The sequence below is a fragment of the Mugil cephalus genome, chromosome 8, assembly GCF_022458985.1.
Source record: "Mugil cephalus isolate CIBA_MC_2020 chromosome 8, CIBA_Mcephalus_1.1, whole genome shotgun sequence".
In the NCBI taxonomy this organism is placed as follows: domain Eukaryota; kingdom Metazoa; phylum Chordata; class Actinopteri; order Mugiliformes; family Mugilidae; genus Mugil; species Mugil cephalus.
In genome coordinates this window covers 6277561-6294006 of record NC_061777.1, presented here as the reverse complement: position 1 = coordinate 6294006, position 16446 = coordinate 6277561, and the positions used below count along the sequence as shown (strand labels likewise).

At 42.6% G+C, this 16446-nt stretch overlaps 1 protein-coding gene across 1 annotated transcript in view; it reads left to right on the top strand.

Annotated features, from left to right (window-relative positions):
- Positions 1-16440, top strand: part of bmp2k (BMP2 inducible kinase) — a 43241-nt gene extending 26801 nt beyond the window's left edge. Inside the window, exons 9-16 of the mRNA XM_047592282.1 lie at positions 676-755; positions 1016-1164; positions 2523-2716; positions 2888-3085; positions 4281-4525; positions 4616-4779; positions 6566-6685; positions 13088-16440. Of these exons, the coding sequence (XP_047448238.1) occupies positions 676-755; positions 1016-1164; positions 2523-2716; positions 2888-3085; positions 4281-4525; positions 4616-4779; positions 6566-6685; positions 13088-14529 (2592 nt within the window). The 3' untranslated portion in view covers positions 14530-16440. The remainder of the gene's footprint in view (positions 1-675; positions 756-1015; positions 1165-2522; positions 2717-2887; positions 3086-4280; positions 4526-4615; positions 4780-6565; positions 6686-13087) is intronic.
- The last annotated feature ends 6 nt before the right edge of the window (positions 16441-16446 follow it).

The window sequence follows — 16446 nt, the reverse complement described above, 5'->3', positions numbered from 1 at the left end:
AAAGTAAGTGAACTCTTGCTTTCTACAAAGTTTAACCCATTCCTCAGTATAAAACTCTGGATTTTCTGTTGGATTATGGTCAGGATTTTGACTTGGCCATTAAATAAACATTCATTTTGTTTTTCTTTTTTCATCTTTTGTGAACTTCTTTTGTTTTCAAGCCCTAGTTTCTTCTACAAATACTAGTATAATTTAGAATTCATGAAGGCAAGCCGTCCAGACCCAGGTGCGGCAAAAGAGGCCCAAATAAGGGCATTAATATCCCCCATGTTTCATGGACTGGGTTAAGGTCCTAATGCGTAAACATTTTCCCAGTAGTCTCCTGGCTTGTCCACATGATGTTTAGCAAATCTGCAGACGGGCAGAAATGTTCTTTTTGGAGAGTAGTCTCTTTGTTCTTGTCACTCTGCTATGAACACCGTGGTTGTTTCAGTGTTTTCCTCTCGGTGGATTCATGAACATTGACATTAGCCATCACGAGAGGGGTTTTTACTTGTAATTTAATATTGTCTCAACATAATAGTTTTGTAATTGGGTTTTCTGTGTCTACTTTCAGGACTTACAGGATTAAAATCTGCTGATGTTTTTTGTCATTGTTTGGGAGAAATTTAGAACATTGTGACGGTTGCAAACACATGTATTTAGATTAATGTGATTCTCCTGCTGTTTTTCCAGAACTCTCCGATCCCTACGTCGCTGCCAGAGCCTCAAACAGCCAGTGAGGCTGCTGCTAAGAAGAGCATGACAAAAGCCAGGTACTGCTCACTGATGGGGAGTCTTTTATGGGATATAAACCAGCACTGGCACTGACTAATCATTTTAAAATAAAGCAGTGTCGTTCATTTTCTTCAGGCTGATGAAACAGAGCGAACGAAGATTAATTAGCATAACAGTTGGCTAATTAACAGTGTTAGACATCCTGATGACATAATGAAGTCCTTGCTGTGTATAAACCAAACATGAGGGGACATTTTTCAAAGAAAATCAAACCACATCTTTTGATTCCTCTCTCCAGGATAACAGACTCCGTGGGCCCAACAGAAACGTCGATAGCTCCCAGACAGAGGCCAAAAGCTGCAAACAGTAACGTCCTGCCTCTTGCCAACACTGTCACCCCTGTTAAAATGACCATGCCTTCAGCACCCGTCAGCAATGGACAGAAAGGTTAGTACGATATTTATATGTACAAAATACTCCAGGAAGTGAAAGGTATATTCTCACTAGAGACGACTGATATATTGGGCGGATATTTGCATTTACTTACTGCCATTGGCATTGGTAAATAAACATATAAAAGAAACAAGCTCCTCCACCAGAGGCCTGGGAGTTTGAGGGTTCTGCTGGTTCAGTATCTCAGCTGTTCCTGGGACTGGGCTCAGCTGGACTAAGGCTTCAGGTGTTGGAACCACTTTCCCAGTTTGGGGGTCACTGCCCCGAGTGCTCCTTCTACCACAGCTCGCCTTAACCTTCCACGTCCGTTCCAGCTGCCCCTTCAGCCCTTGGTACTTCTCAACCTCTTCATGTTCCTTCTTTCTAATGTTGTCGTCAGCTGGTATCACCACATCTATCACCACCGCCCTCTTCTGCTCTTTGTCCACCACCACCACTGTGTCCAGGTTAATTAGCCAGGACTTGTTTGTCACTGTGGAAGCTGAAGTCCCACAGAACCTTGGCCCTATTGTTCTCCGCTACCTTCTGTGGTGTGGCCCATTAGGACTTGGGTACAGATGTTCCTGTACACTATCCCGCCCACTTGGTTGTGCCTCTACTACTACTACTGAGCTACTAAGTGTTGGACTGTCTCAGGGGGAACTTGGTTCTGATCTACTCTGGTAGATCTTGGCCTCTATGGCCCTTGTGCTTGGAGGCGTCTTCTTGTGCTGCCATGATTAGTTCCTATGTGCTCTCTGTCAATCCAGTGTTTTCCAGCCATTGGTAGGATTTCTCAATATCAGCCACTTCTTCAACTTGACAGTGGTACATGCCGTCTTCCTCTGCACCTTCTCTGAGCAGTTCATCTTTTGGGGCCATTTTCTTGACGTACTCCTGGATTTCCACGCATGGAGCACTGCTGGAGACGCTGCCGACCCGTGCAGCCCATACATTCATTCCCTTTCCCCCTCTAGCAGAGTCTGTGCAGCTGAAAGCTGGAAAATGCTTGTGTTCTACCTATTTCTACCTGTATTATTTTGTATGCATTAGAGCGTCAAATGTTCTTTGCGTTCAATAAATGTTTGTTTTTGGTTAAGCAGTTATAAAAATTAAGTTTTAGTTAAATTAAGACTTGTAACATTTGTTATCAATGTGCCATTTTTATGCCATTTTTTATCTGCCAAATATTGGCTCGAAAAAATCGGCTGCACATATCAGCCAAAAAAAACTGTAAAAAACAACTTTACCATATCGGTCGATCTCTAATTCTCACCTCACATTATTTCGGAATAAATCTTTTGTTTTCTCAAACTTTCAGTTGTGCATTTTACATGTGTTGACATTTGTGTGGTGACATTTGCCCCCCTTAGCCACCACTCCTGGCTCAGGGCAGGCCGCCATGCAGCCCCAGCCACAGCCACAGCCACAGCCACAGCCCAGTCAGCAGCACAGAGTCCTGCAGCAGCTACAGCCCGGTGACCTGCGTCTACAGCAGCTGCAACATCATCACCAACAACAACAACAACAACAAGCAGTGCAACAACAGCAACTCCAATACCTCCAGGTATGTTCACCGTGAAGTTGATATAAATGACAATGAATTTTTCGTACTTGGTGTAGATCTTAATCTTGAATTTCACTTGTTCAAACCTGCAGAAACCCTGTAGTAGTCGTCAGTTTCTTTGGTAATTATGTAATTATCCCTATGGATTTTTTTTTAATGTCTTTATGACAGTACCAACAGGCTGTGCAGCAGTCCCTGCAGCTCCAGCAGCAGCAGCAGGCCATGCTCCAGCACCAACATCAGCAGATGATGATGCAGCCGATGTATCAGCAGCAGGTTGCTCAGGCCCAGGCCCAAGCTCATGCTCAAGCTCAAGCCCAAGCTCATGCTCAAGCTCAAGCTCAAGCTCAAGCTCAGTATGCAGCCATGGTGAGTTCTATACTGTAGACGCTGTCCTGTGCCACTAAAATGGACATCCGTCCAATTTAGCACCAGTCACATTCAGACCTTTGAAGATGCATCTAATTCGGAATCAAAAAAACGGAAACGCAGAGCAGAATATTTTATTTGAACTGCAGTAAATACTTTGAGCACATGACAGCGAAACACATGGAGACGCAGCAGGAAATAACACAGAATATTTCGTTTAATGTCAGAATAGTCTAAATTTGCTCTCTGTGTTCCAAACACTGGCAGCTAGTCCTCTCCGCTCAGATCTCGTCACGTCTGTGCCAAGCAGCATTGGAAGCAGACGCTCAGAAATCCTGCTGAATCTGTCCAAACATTCTGAAAACTAGTATTTACGCAGATACTGAATCAAACGCAGGTCCTCCAAATGTGCACTTGAAGCGCGGTGCAATTTTTAGTCTGTTTCCCACCGATTGCATACCATCTGTTTTATTTCAGAGGCAATCTGGTCTGAGCGAAGCCATGAGGGGATCGAACGCAGGGTGAAATCGAGCAGTTTCCTCTCCTGTTGCATCCAGACATATGAAGTAGTTCACAAGCAGGGGAAGAGTGGACCTCTCAGAATTACTGCTCTTATTCCCTAGATACCTGCTGAAGGCTTGAAAGCAGCATGACGTCTCCGATCTTAGACCTGCCACTCGTTGCGATGAAGATACTTTGCTGATAAACTGCGTATTTGTGACCTTGGATCGGCTTCATTCGAATGTTACTTTAAAAGCACAACAGCGATGTGAAGAAAGGGCATTCGCAAATATGGAGGGTTTAGACGACGTGAAACTGGTGAATAGCTGAGCTTTATTCTTAGAACATTACTTCCATATGCTCTCAGTGGCATCCAAGTTCAAATGGATATTTTAGCAGATTCATAAATGTTCATTGTGCATTTTGAAGTAAGAAGAACATTTAGTAGAGACAAGTGAAAACTTTTGATTGTTTTCTGCCTCTAATTCAGCAGAACCATAACTTTAAACTTCAGCCAATGTTTGAGAAGCTCACTTTCATTCCTTCACCCTCCCCTCAACCTCCACCGTGTCCCCGGCTTTCCAACTCCAGAACCGGTTTCTAACGGCATTTCATCATCATTATGCACCATGAAATCAATGGTCCGTCCCTCATCCCGTTCCCCCCTCTTCTCCCTGTCTTCCTTCCCTAACAGCTGCACCAATACCACCAGGCTTTTGGCCAACAACAGCAGCAGCAACAACAACAACAGCAGCAGCAGCAACAGCATCAGCAACATCAACAACATCATCCCGCTCAGCAGCCTCTTCCCTACATGTCTTCCCCTCTTGAGTTCCAGACTCCTCTGGGTTCTTACAATGCCACCACACCGACTGCCGGAGCCGGAGCTGGCCAGATGGGGGGGCCCTCCCCTGTAGATCCCTCATACACTAACCCTAGGTAATTTTTATTTTTTGCAATTCCTCAACCCAACCAAAACATAAATTAGACATTGTCAGTAAAAAGGTGTTTGTCGTCCTCTCTCTGCAGTAGAAACCCTCTGCTCGATGGCATCGGCCTGCCCTCTCAGAGCTGCAGCAGCACAGTCAGTAACCCCCCTGACATGTCGCGCTGGAATCCTTTTGGAGAGGACAACTTTTCTAAACTGACCGAGGAGGAGCTCCTCGACCGGGAGTTTGACATGCTCAGAGCAAGCAAGTGACAATTCCAATAATGTTCACGGTTATTTCAAATGAAAACACAGTGAAAATCTTTTTTTTTTTTCTCATGAACCCCTCGCTACGTTTTCTAGGAGGAAAATATCCTTGGATTGTTTATCGGTGTGTTTATTTTGCTTCAGATAGAAATAGCAGGTTCTGAGTGCACGTACAGAGCCACTTGAAAGTGTTGCACCCCTCAGAGTTTCAAAACATCCACAGACTGAAAGCAGACACAGAACCCAGTCAAACAAATTTAAGTCTAAAACAGAAATGTTATACTTTGGGATTTGTTTATTCAAGAAAATGATCCAATTATACGTATCTGTGAGAACCTCGTCTCGTCCGTGAAACATGGAGGCGGTGATGTTCTTGTCCTGTTTTGCTGCATCTGGGCCAGGGCAACTCGACATGACTGATGGACTAATTCTGAATTATACCAACAGATGTCTGAAAGAAAATGTCTGTGAGCTGAATCTGGGAGAAACTGGGTCACGCAGCAAAACAAAGAGTCGTACCATAAAAGCTGTTACACAACCGAACGGTTAAAGAAGAACTAAATTCATATTTTGAAACGGCCAAGTCAGAGTTCTGACCTTAATCTAATAGAAATATTGTGGAAACCCACCAACACCTCAGAACTGAAGTGGTTCTGTCCTGAGGAACGGGCTAAAATTCTTCCAAGCTGCTGAAGACGACTGATCTAAAGTTAATGATATTTAGATGCTTAGTTGCTGTTCACATACTGAAAACGGGTTCACTTACTTTTGAACCTCAGATACGAACAAATGGTAAATTGTCTTAGACAAACAAATACAAAAGCATAATATTTCACTTGTATAATTGTATAATTGTGTTCTACTGGTAGTACATCAGCAAACTTTCAAACAAGTCTTGAGTCATTTTGATACTTTCAGGCGGCCCTGTACAGAGGATATGGATTCACGTCACTTCTGCTTATGGTGAAATGTATCGGTAAATACAGTGAGACCAAGAAAAATGTGGATTATCAGATCAAATTAAGGACAATTGGACTTGACAATGATCCAAACAAACTAGTATGGATTTGGAAAAGTGGATTAGCCTCAGTTTAAGTTAGTTTTAGGTCATTTCAGTTATGATAAATGTAGCTAAATAAAAGATGCTAACGCTCAGAGCTTTACTGAGAAGTAACGTTAGCCATATAATACTGTAGCGTCTGACAGGACGTTAAAAGGACGATGAGGAGTGAAAGAAATATTCCGTTTATTATTTTATTGTTATTTATTGTTGGAACTGAAATAGTTACTGTCGATCGTAACTACGTCAAAACAACAACATAACAAACTTATCTGACAGCCTTAACAAGTAATTTAAGGTTTGACTTCATCAAAAAATACAGCATAAATTAATATTAATTCCTGATACTAAATGAGAACCACAACACCAGGTTTCTGTGCCTGGACACCAGTTGTTTCTTAGCGATCCATTTACTTCTCTTTTCTTTGGCTGATACCTTTAAAAGTATCTGACTGCTTTTCAAATCTATTGGTTCAGTGAATCGCACAACCGCTCTTCACCTTTTTATTAAAAATAATTTTACAGTTTAGACTCTATTAAAGCCAATGATTCAAACTAATGCTGCTAATCTCCATGTTCAACTGTCACCTTTTGCCGCTCAGTGGCCGTAACCATGGAGACTTCACTGGCTGTAAACCCTCTATTAAATTCTGGTTTTAAAGGGAATTCATCAGTTAGACTCTAATCATCCTTCCCTCTCTCTCTCTGACCTTTTTACCAGCAGAAAAGCCAGTGGAGAGAACAGCGAGCGTGGAAACGGACCGAGCGCTGCCCGCTGCCTCCTCCTCTAAGCCCCTCCCACCGGAGGATCTGTTCGGCTCGGTGCCGTTTGTGGCCAACGCAGGCAAGTCTTAGAGGCGTCTCTACCGTGAGGACCCAACACTGTGGAGCAACCCGCCCCCCATTCCCCTCTCCCCCTTTCTGCCCTCTACTGACCCCCCGGTCAGGAGCACCTATGCCACATTAATAATCAGTGACCCGTCAGATCTTTGTTGTTTCCCCGACGACGCTTAACAGATTAAATGCGCTTCTTCCGTCAACATAGAATAGAATGAAACGAGTGAGCTGAGTGATAGTAGCAGGAGTGTCACTTTAATAGTGGGCTTATTAGTGATCATTTTCTACTGCACTGCTGTAACACAATCTTTATGCAAGTCGGCCTGAAGTCTCCTCATCGATTGGAACTAAATCTGCCGGGGTTTCGCGGTTACGTTCCTCGTCTCAGTCGAGCACTAAGAGCAAAGTACACGAACGAGGGCTGAGAGTGAACGATCATAGTTCTTTTTTTTTGTTTTTTTTGACGATGTAAAGCAAAACTTTACATTGCATAAACAAAACATAACCTTTCCACACACATGGCCGGTACGTCACAGGTCTGATTGAAACTTTCACTGTAAAGTACGGTTAAAAAAAAAAAATCCTCATGGTTTAAAAAAAGGGGCAGATTGAAAACACTTTGAGTTCTAAGAATAGCTTGTTTGTTCCATGCTGCTGAGTTTGAGGACGTGTTATGGCACCGTACAGTCCAGTTCTTTTAGTGCCACCACTTTATTTTCTAAGAGTTTGTTTTTACTTCAGACAAGGTGTCAGTCGGCCTGTGCATCTCATTCCATTATAAACTAGCTGATGTAGATCTTTGTGCTCAGTAACTAGGTTAATTCTTGCAGTTCTTTTTTAGCCGTTCCACCTCCGGATTAATCTACCTAATAATCCAGCTCGTATCTGTTTAGTTTTTTTGTTCATGCATCTCACTGAGATGATTTTCCTGTATCTGCTACGGGGCCAATCCAACGACCCTGCCAGACCCATTCCTGCCTATCGAGGCTCATTTTGGTAGAGTTTTCCTCTCACAGCTCCGTGTGACTAGCAGAATTCAGCCCTGGTACTAATACAGAAAAAGGACACACTTGAACTTGAAAGTCTGTTTACATTAAAATACCTTTTGCTCCTCAGCAGCCATTAAAAAATTGCAAAGAATATTTGAAGCCTCAAATGTTCCTAGTGTGGACTGTGCACTTTACTTTACCGTGGAGGCCGACGCTAAAATCCACCTCGATCGTTTGCGCTGACGACGGTTTTAACTCTCGGTTGGCTTCACTAACCAGTTAGATTGCATGTGGTTCATAGCCTTGGTATGACAAATGTGAATATCAAAGTGCAGTATTTCTTCATATGTTACATCAGCGGCAGCAATAAGCTTCTGTGCCTCTGTGCTCTTCCTGCTCGTTAAATGTGAATCGGTTACTGTTTTGATAGGCGATTTAGGAAAACGCTGTTTGTAAGTCGTAGAATATATTTAATGACGAGGAACATCAGCGCTACGACGCTTATTTTGTAGGGGAGAGCGAGAGAAGATTTTTTTTGTTTGTTTTTTTTTCTACAGTAAATACATCTCGTGTCCTTTTTTAATATGCAGGTATAATGCAAATCCAGTGGCTACAGCGCAGAGTATAATTAAGGCAAGGTAACGATGCAATATAACCCTATAAGCACTTGAATGTAAGTGTGGAAATATTTTATTGTCTTCACTTGTTGCTTAATGAATATAATCGATTTGAGTTCAGATTGGCTCATAGGAAGAAAAAAAAAAGAAGAAACCAAAAAAAATAAAAAAAAATACAAAGGGATTTTTTTTTGTACTGAATATAAAACAGATCAAATAGAATCTTAAATCCAGAGCTGGCATGAAAAAATTTGCACCAAATTTTTGATCAGCTTTTTAGCTTCCTGTGTTTTTGCCATTTACAGTGCATCAGTTATTTTTTCTTTTTATGCAAACACACAGCAGCCAACTTTTTAACCACGCCTTCAGTTAGAGTTTATCATCTGTGCTTCATGTTTCTTTCTTTTTTATTTTTATTTTTTTGTGGTTGACATCTTTAGTGTTTTGATCTGCTGCTGATCAAAAGGCAGAGCTGCTTTAACACCATCCTGCCTCTGTCCATAAAGTACAAAAGGGACCTAATTCGAAAGAAAAAAACACGAGGACTTCCAGGTCGAACGGGGGAAAAAAAGTCGGAGTCTGTACACTACTATTAGTGCTCTTTAAAAAAAAAAAAAAAGGAGTAAATCACCAGATCTGTGTCGGTAAATCCTCTTAAACGTGGAGCTTTGGCGACCAAAGAGAAGCTGCTTCTGTTTTAAAAAAATTTAGGACCAAAGAAAGACGACAAAACAGTCACACGGATGCATTTTCTTCTAACGAGGCTGCGATTATTTAAAGAGTGCAGCGCAGATAGAGGAGCCGTAGTTGTTTTTTTGTTTTTTTATTATTATCGTTATTTAGCTACTAGACATGTTATGTCGTTGTATCAGGATGTTTTTAGAACCGATGTCACAATCTGAGCCTGCAAAGACATGAATCTGTGTCTGTACCCGTTTGTCTGGTGCAGCTCTGCCTTTGAGCAACAAGATCCAGCAGGTACATTTGAAATAAGTTTTCATGTCAGACGGCAAAGGAGAACATAACAATTTGGAAGCTGATGTAAACTGAAATAATTATATATAAAAAAAAAGTGAAATAGTTAAAATAAGATAAATGTGAAGCAGCTCGTATGCAAGTCCTGTTTTCTTTTATTGTGGAAGTCTTTAAAATTCCATTTTTAAATACAAAATATATATATATATATTTACAATAAAGCTGCTGCAGCTTTTTTTATTATTATTATTTGACGTTTATTTAAAGAATTGACGTTAATTAATGGAACTGAGTGAGAGAAGAGCTCAGTGTCCAGCTCAACAATCACAAGTTATTAGATTAAAACGTTTCTCCCTGAGAACTGACACAGCTCCACTATAAACCTGTTATCGTGACATCGGACGCAGCCGTCGTGATTGTTTTCTTTAATCCATACAATCCTAAAGGGCTGTGTGTTTAATCCACATCGTGCTGCTGTTATCTCGCCTTAGTTTCCCATCGTAATCCGTGACAGGAACCGTGCACATTTTGTACAAACTCATTATTAACTGGTTAAAAAAAAAAAAATAGAGTTCATGTGCGTAGCTGAAGGTAAGTTTAGAGAAGCTGCTTCTGTTTCCGCTTTGTGTTTCCACTCATATCGCCGCCTGCTTTTATTGGGCCTCAACTTCAGTCGAGTGTTTTTGTTTTATTTTTATTTTTTTTTATATATATATATAATTTGCTTAATTGTTTTGTTCATTGTTCATTTTAGTTAAGACAGCCATGCTCAGAAACATCTTGTTCGTGTGTATTGGTGGATGGACAGGCGAACCATAAAAGCTAAAAATAATAATAATAAAAAAAGAGAGAGTGAGGGAGAAGGGGGCAACCAGAGCCATTAGATGCATCTTATTTTAATTTTAATTTTGTCTTGAAATATTGAAATACAAGTTACTGCCACAGGCTTTGTGGCGCGAACGAGCAAACATAGACATTTATAATGCTGTTATATATTGTTTACATTTGCAGGTTTTACTGTGTTTCTTCCTCTGTGTCTCGGGGTGTGGTTTCACCCTCTGTAACTTTTTTATTTTTTTATTTTTTTTTCTGGTCAGCTTTACATACTTGCAGGCTTGTTAGAAGCCTCGGATTGCTAAGACTTTGGGACTTTTTAATTTTTTTATTATCATTTTTTTTACATTAATTCTCATTAGAAGTGTTGAAAATGATATCAGCAGCTCCTGGTACCTCTCCCACAGAAAACAACACCACCCATAGGTCACTAATTTGTCTTATACATATCTTGTTTTTTGCAGCAGACTATGTAAAAGGCCCTGTATCATACTGTGAGTGTGAATGTATTTCTTTATAGAATGTTACTGATAAATAAAAAAAACTTCAAAATCAATATGCCCTTTGGTTCCTTTTGTATAGCAAGTCTCTTAAACGAGTTTTTTAGAGTCTCTCCACCACTACGCCACAAGCAAGATGTACCTGATGGTTGATATGGCTGTCTTTGTCTGAGCTCCCTCTGACTTTAATAACACTGGGCAGAGCAAACACTGATGCACTATTATGTCAACTACGTTTTGTCTTGGTCGACACGTGTGTGAACGTTTTTTATCTGTTTGTTTACATATTTTATTGCGTAGTTTCGGACAGATTTACTTAATGTACGCTACCGGTCACAAGTTTGGAGACGACTTCTCATTGAATTGAATGAGAAGCTGTCTCCAAACTTTTTTTTTTTTTTTTGGTAGCATATATGGCGTCATTTTACACTTTCGTTTCTGTTTGTAGTGTTAATTTGACTTAATATGTAATACTCCATCAGGTACCGATGACTTTTTGAAGCATCAATGAAAGTATCAGATCAGCCACAACATTAAAACCACTGACGGGAGAAGTAAATGACATCGAGCATCTTGTGTCGTTCAGTGTTCTGCTGGGAAACTTTTGGACCTGGCATTCATTCATTCATTCATGTGGATGTTACTTAGACATTTAACACCCACTTAGACCAGAACAGGCAGCAGGATGCAGCGTGACACACAAACGGTTTAGGAACAACTAAAAAACATGAAGAAAACAACACAAGATGCTGACCTGTCCTCTAAATTTACTGGATCCCAAACTGATCCTCCCCTCAACACACAGGACTCAAAGCCCCCCACTAACAACATCCTGTTTCCAGACACCACAGGACACCCTCAGAAGACCCATGTCCATTCCCACAACAGTTTAGGAGGCACAAGGGAGACCTACATAATATTAGGAGGGTGGTCATAATGTTACGCCTGATTGGTGAATACTGCAAAAATATGGAAAAACGGGACTGATGCAATTACAATTTCTCAAAATTCTAAATTGACTTGTTTATATCGGCAGCAAAAACTATCTACTTAATACTTCCTTGATTTCTTTATTTGTTCACAGACATTCACAAATACACTCAAATCAAAATCATTTTAATTAAAAAACTATGCACTATGCTCAAATCTAGTTATGAAGGTATTAAAAACACGGTGGACGAGAATGGTGGAGACGTAACTGACTGATCTTTGGGTCCAAAACCAAACACTGCACTGGTTTATCTCATCTGATCTGACTGGGTCCAGTTATTAGAATAAAATAAATAAATTTTAATTTTTGACCTATTTAACTATGAATTTGACTATTTAAATGTAACGCTCAGTAACTTTTTTCTAACTCTGGGTCTGCGTTCGGCTCTACAGACTTATTTAAGCTCCAGCTGCTGCGGGACATTTCTAACAGATTTCTTAAATAATCTTCCATCGGGCGAGACAACAATCACAGGAGTGCTTTCACTGTCTATTTGTATCTTTTAAGAGATCACCCCCGTCTCGTAATCCTCTAAATCTCTCTTGATTAAAGATGTTTCTATTGTTCGGTGAGGTGAGAACGATTGCGAGTTATAATCCGCGAACGCATCCGATGGGCCGAACAGATGCAGAGCGGCTCGTAACTCCGGCATTAATACATTTTATTCCTGCTGCCTTGTTTCATTTACCAACAACAAAGCTTTTGGCTAATCTGTCGTCACGTGCTGCCAGATTGGACGGTTGAAGACGTGGAGAGCTTTCCATTTTCGTGTTCACAGCAGGGGGTCCTTTCTCTGCTTTCCGATGGAGAGCCTCCTCCTATTAGGGAACAATAAATTGGCTCATTGTATACGGCAAAATTTATTTTCAATACAATTGGAGGCCGTCCACTCGCTAATTAGGCTAATTTCTAAGTTGCCATTATGCAAATCTCTTGGAAATAAATTTACACAAGGCAAAATTTTTTTTTTTTCACCAAATGCCAAATACGCGCAAGAATTTATAGAAATGCAGAAGCGAGGCGAGGAAATTACAAAACCGCTCTATTCTTTACAGTCGGGAGGGAGCAGCTGACTTAAAGCTTAAACCTTTTCATGGAGAGATTTGAATTTAAAAAGCAATTCCGTAAATCTTGAAAAGCTGCGCGTCTTATTCTTCGACCTCTAAGCCCGTATTTCTTATTGCAGGATCAGCGTTAAGAAGTCAGAGTATCTTTTGAACCATATTGAGTTTTGTGATTCTCCTCTGCTGCTCCTTCTGCTTCGACATTAGACACACTGCGGGCATTGTTCTTTCTGGGGATATTCTGTGTGAGTCGAGTGATTGTGATTTTAGTTATGCCTCGTATTATGGAGGTCAGAGGGGGTATTGTAGGGAAATGAAAACTTCTATTCCTGGTTTAAACGTTCTCCTTCTGTCACTCATCGTATTACTTGAGAACTTTTGATTGTGAGACATCTGGAGGGACGGGGTAACATCTGTTGTTTGTGCGTTGTTCCTGCAGGTGCCAGTGTTGTAAAGACGGAACAGACCACTGAGGAAGCGAGCGTCCCTAGCCCCGTCTCGGCGTCCACGGAGGCCCTGCAGCTGTCCACGGCCAAGGAGCACAAACCGGGCAAGAAGAGCCACTGCAGGCCGGGCGACGAGTCCGACAGCGACTTCGAGTCGGACCCTTCTTCGCCGAAAAGCAGCGAGGATGAAGAGCCGGAGGAGGAGGAAGCCTTGAACAGCGAGCACGGCGAAGACACCGAGCCCGAGAACTTAGGACAGAGGCCTCTGTTGATGGACTCCGAGGAAGAGGGCGAGGAGGACGAAGACAAACGAAGCTCCGATTCGGACTTCGGCCCCAGCAGAGTGAAGAGCCGCCCCAAGAAAGCTGCAGGTTGCAAAGGCCCCAGGAGTCCTCAGAGGGGATCTGGCAATCTGACCACCCCTCCCGAGTTGCCCGGTGCAGAAAGAGCCGTGGACGTTTTCGGCGCCGTTCCCTTCTTCAGAGAAGCTTCGCCCGTCGGGCCTTCGGAGACCACCGACATCTTTGCCAAAGCGCCTTTCAGGCAAGTCAGCCACGAGCAGCAAGCTCTGGACGAATTTGATGTTTTCACCAAAGCGCCGTTCAACCGGAACCTCTCGAAGTCGGGCAAGAGCGGGAGCGACATCCCCATGGGCCAGATGTCGCCAGTATCCCCAGATGGCATCGACGTGTTTGGGTTCTCTCCCTTCCAGCCGGGCCCAGACGCGCCGCCCCCCACCACCTCGAGAAGCGCCGAAGACATCTTCCGCACGCCTTTCGAGGGCTCGACGAGCCCTCAGCAGCAGAGGCTGAAGCAGCGCAGCCTTCAGAAGCTCTCGTCGCGCCAGAGGAAGACGAAGCAGGAGGCCACGCCCGGGAGCGGCAACGGGAAGCGGCACCACGGCACGCCGACCGGCGGGCGCAAGGGCAACAAGCCGACGTACCGCACGCCCGAACGCGTCCGCAGGCACAAGAAGGGCGGCCGCAGAGACTCGCAGAGCAGCAACGAGTTCCTCAGCACCTCTGACTCGAAGGAGAACATCAGCGTTGATATAACCATGGCCGAAGGCAAAGACAAGGCGGCGTCTTTGCCGGTAGACGATGCCCTTTTAGACCCGTTCGGGGCCAAACCCTTCCACCCTCCGGACAACGCCCGGCACGGCCAGTATCAAGGCCTCGGCGACGGTAAGGCCGACATGAGCGCTGCCAATGGAAAGTCCTGGCCGGTTTCGGTTCACGGCGCCCTCGGAGAAAGCAAAATTATGGATGATTTCGGGGCAGTGCCCTTCACAGAACTGGTCATCCACAGTGGACCTCAGCAGCATCCGCAACAGCAGCAGCAGCAGCAGCAGCAGCAGCAGCCGCCGCCCTCCTCCGCCTCACAGCCCGGGGACCTCGACCCTTTCGGAGCCGCACCTTTTCCCTCGAAGCAGTAAACTCTTCTTGCGTCTTCCCGCTTGAATAACCCCTGAGCTTTTATGAGGTTTGGGATCATTTTTAACCAGGCACAGTGCCCCTCCGAGTAACACTTCTTTTTTTTTTTTTTTTAAGAACATTTTTAATACGTCTCTAACTTTAAATGACACCTAAACCCTGTGGAGTGAGTGGTGTTTCCACATATCTTTCAGCTGTAGCCATTTGCTGACGAGCCTTTCATGCTGCAACTAAATGCTCATAAAAAAAAAACATTCGGCCGAGAGAAACTGAAAACCCCTCTAAAGAAAAACAAAAACTGTGATTATTAGCGTAATATTTGACCGCTTGACTTCTCAATGGCCTGCCTTCTGTCCTTACCGACATGTTATTAAAGCACCACGAAGCCTTATACCTGAGCTTGGCTCCGCCTCGCTTCACAGTACCTCGGAAACCTCGACGCAGTCAGCCTGCGCTGGCCTTTCTTTGCATCGTTTTGAGATCATTTGGGAGACCTTAACCACTTTGTTTTATCTTTACTAGACCTTTTTTTTTTTTTTTTTCTTCTCTGTATGCACAATTTCACCAGTAGTCTTTTACGCAGCCAACTGTGGAAGTGTTCTGTGTTACTCTGTGTTATTTACACTTACGAGGGATTTTACTGTGCTCCTTAAAACGTTGGAGCTGTTCGTTGGGTCCGGTTTAAGTTTTTAGGCTCTTAACTTTGTTCTTTATTTTATGAGCTGTAAGTACTGTTAAGTTTCTTTCTTTTCTTTCTTTTTTTTTTTAATGAAGTTAAAAGTCAACACGTTAGAAATAAGGAAAAGAAAAAAAAACACAAGGACGCGTTAGATCTCTAGTCTAGACCTACAGATACAAGCTTATAGTCTATTCAGTGATCTGGACCATAGGTTTTATGTCCTCTCCAGAATCCTCTGTCTGACTTTACCATCAGTTACAATATAAGGTGGCATCATATTTATATTGTAAACAAATCCCATGAAAAGACCAATTAGTTTCTGACTGAATCCAGTTTGCGTACTCAACCCCACATCCTCTGTCTCCCACTTAGGATCTTTAAACGTACAGATAGGTATGTCTTTAAGTAGTGAAACCTCATATTTGATCCAATCCAGCCTCATTCATGTCTGATGTTTCACTCCATACAGGGCACACGTGTGCAGAAAGAACCGAGTTATTCTGAGCAGAGAGAAATGAATCAGTGCTGCAAGTGATGACGGTGCTTCAGGAAGTTAATAGTTTGGTGAACAGCTCCTGCCAGATGGATTCAGTTACCATCAGAGGCTCTTAGACCCTCTGGTGGGCTTGTTTTGGTGCGTGGGCCATCAGTCTTCTCAAAGTTTGCAAGAAGAAGAGAAATGACGTTTTCCCCCCACAAAAAATGTCAAACCCTTCATTTTAAAATAGGCTCCAGAAACATAGTTTAATCTTTAAAAAGTGAACAGTGCCATTCTTCCTGTTGTGTCAGTATCAGCTTTGGTCTTTTTTTTGGAATTTGTTAACAACAATGTATGTTATAAAAAGAAAAAAAAATCATCCTTTATTCTTCAACACAGGCATTTCCACTGCAGCGTGAGGTGAACTCATAAAGTACGTTCATAAAGGGAAAAACGTTTCAAACGAACACTTGAAAATCTACGATGTGAATTCAGCTCATTCGTCTTCATGAACACACTTCAGCGCTGAATTCTTCCTCCAACTCGTTGCTGTTCCACATCGGCGGCCTTAAGCACTGCATTAGTTAGTAGCTCCACAGCCACTGGTACATTCGCTCGACTTAAAAGCCAGTGGAAACCACTTTCCTTCTTTTTTTTTTTTTGTTTTTTTAATCACCAGGGTAAATCTTATCTTGTATTTATCTGCTCTATAACGCTGTTTGACACAATAAAAAAACAAAAACACGTTTCATCTCAGAGCAA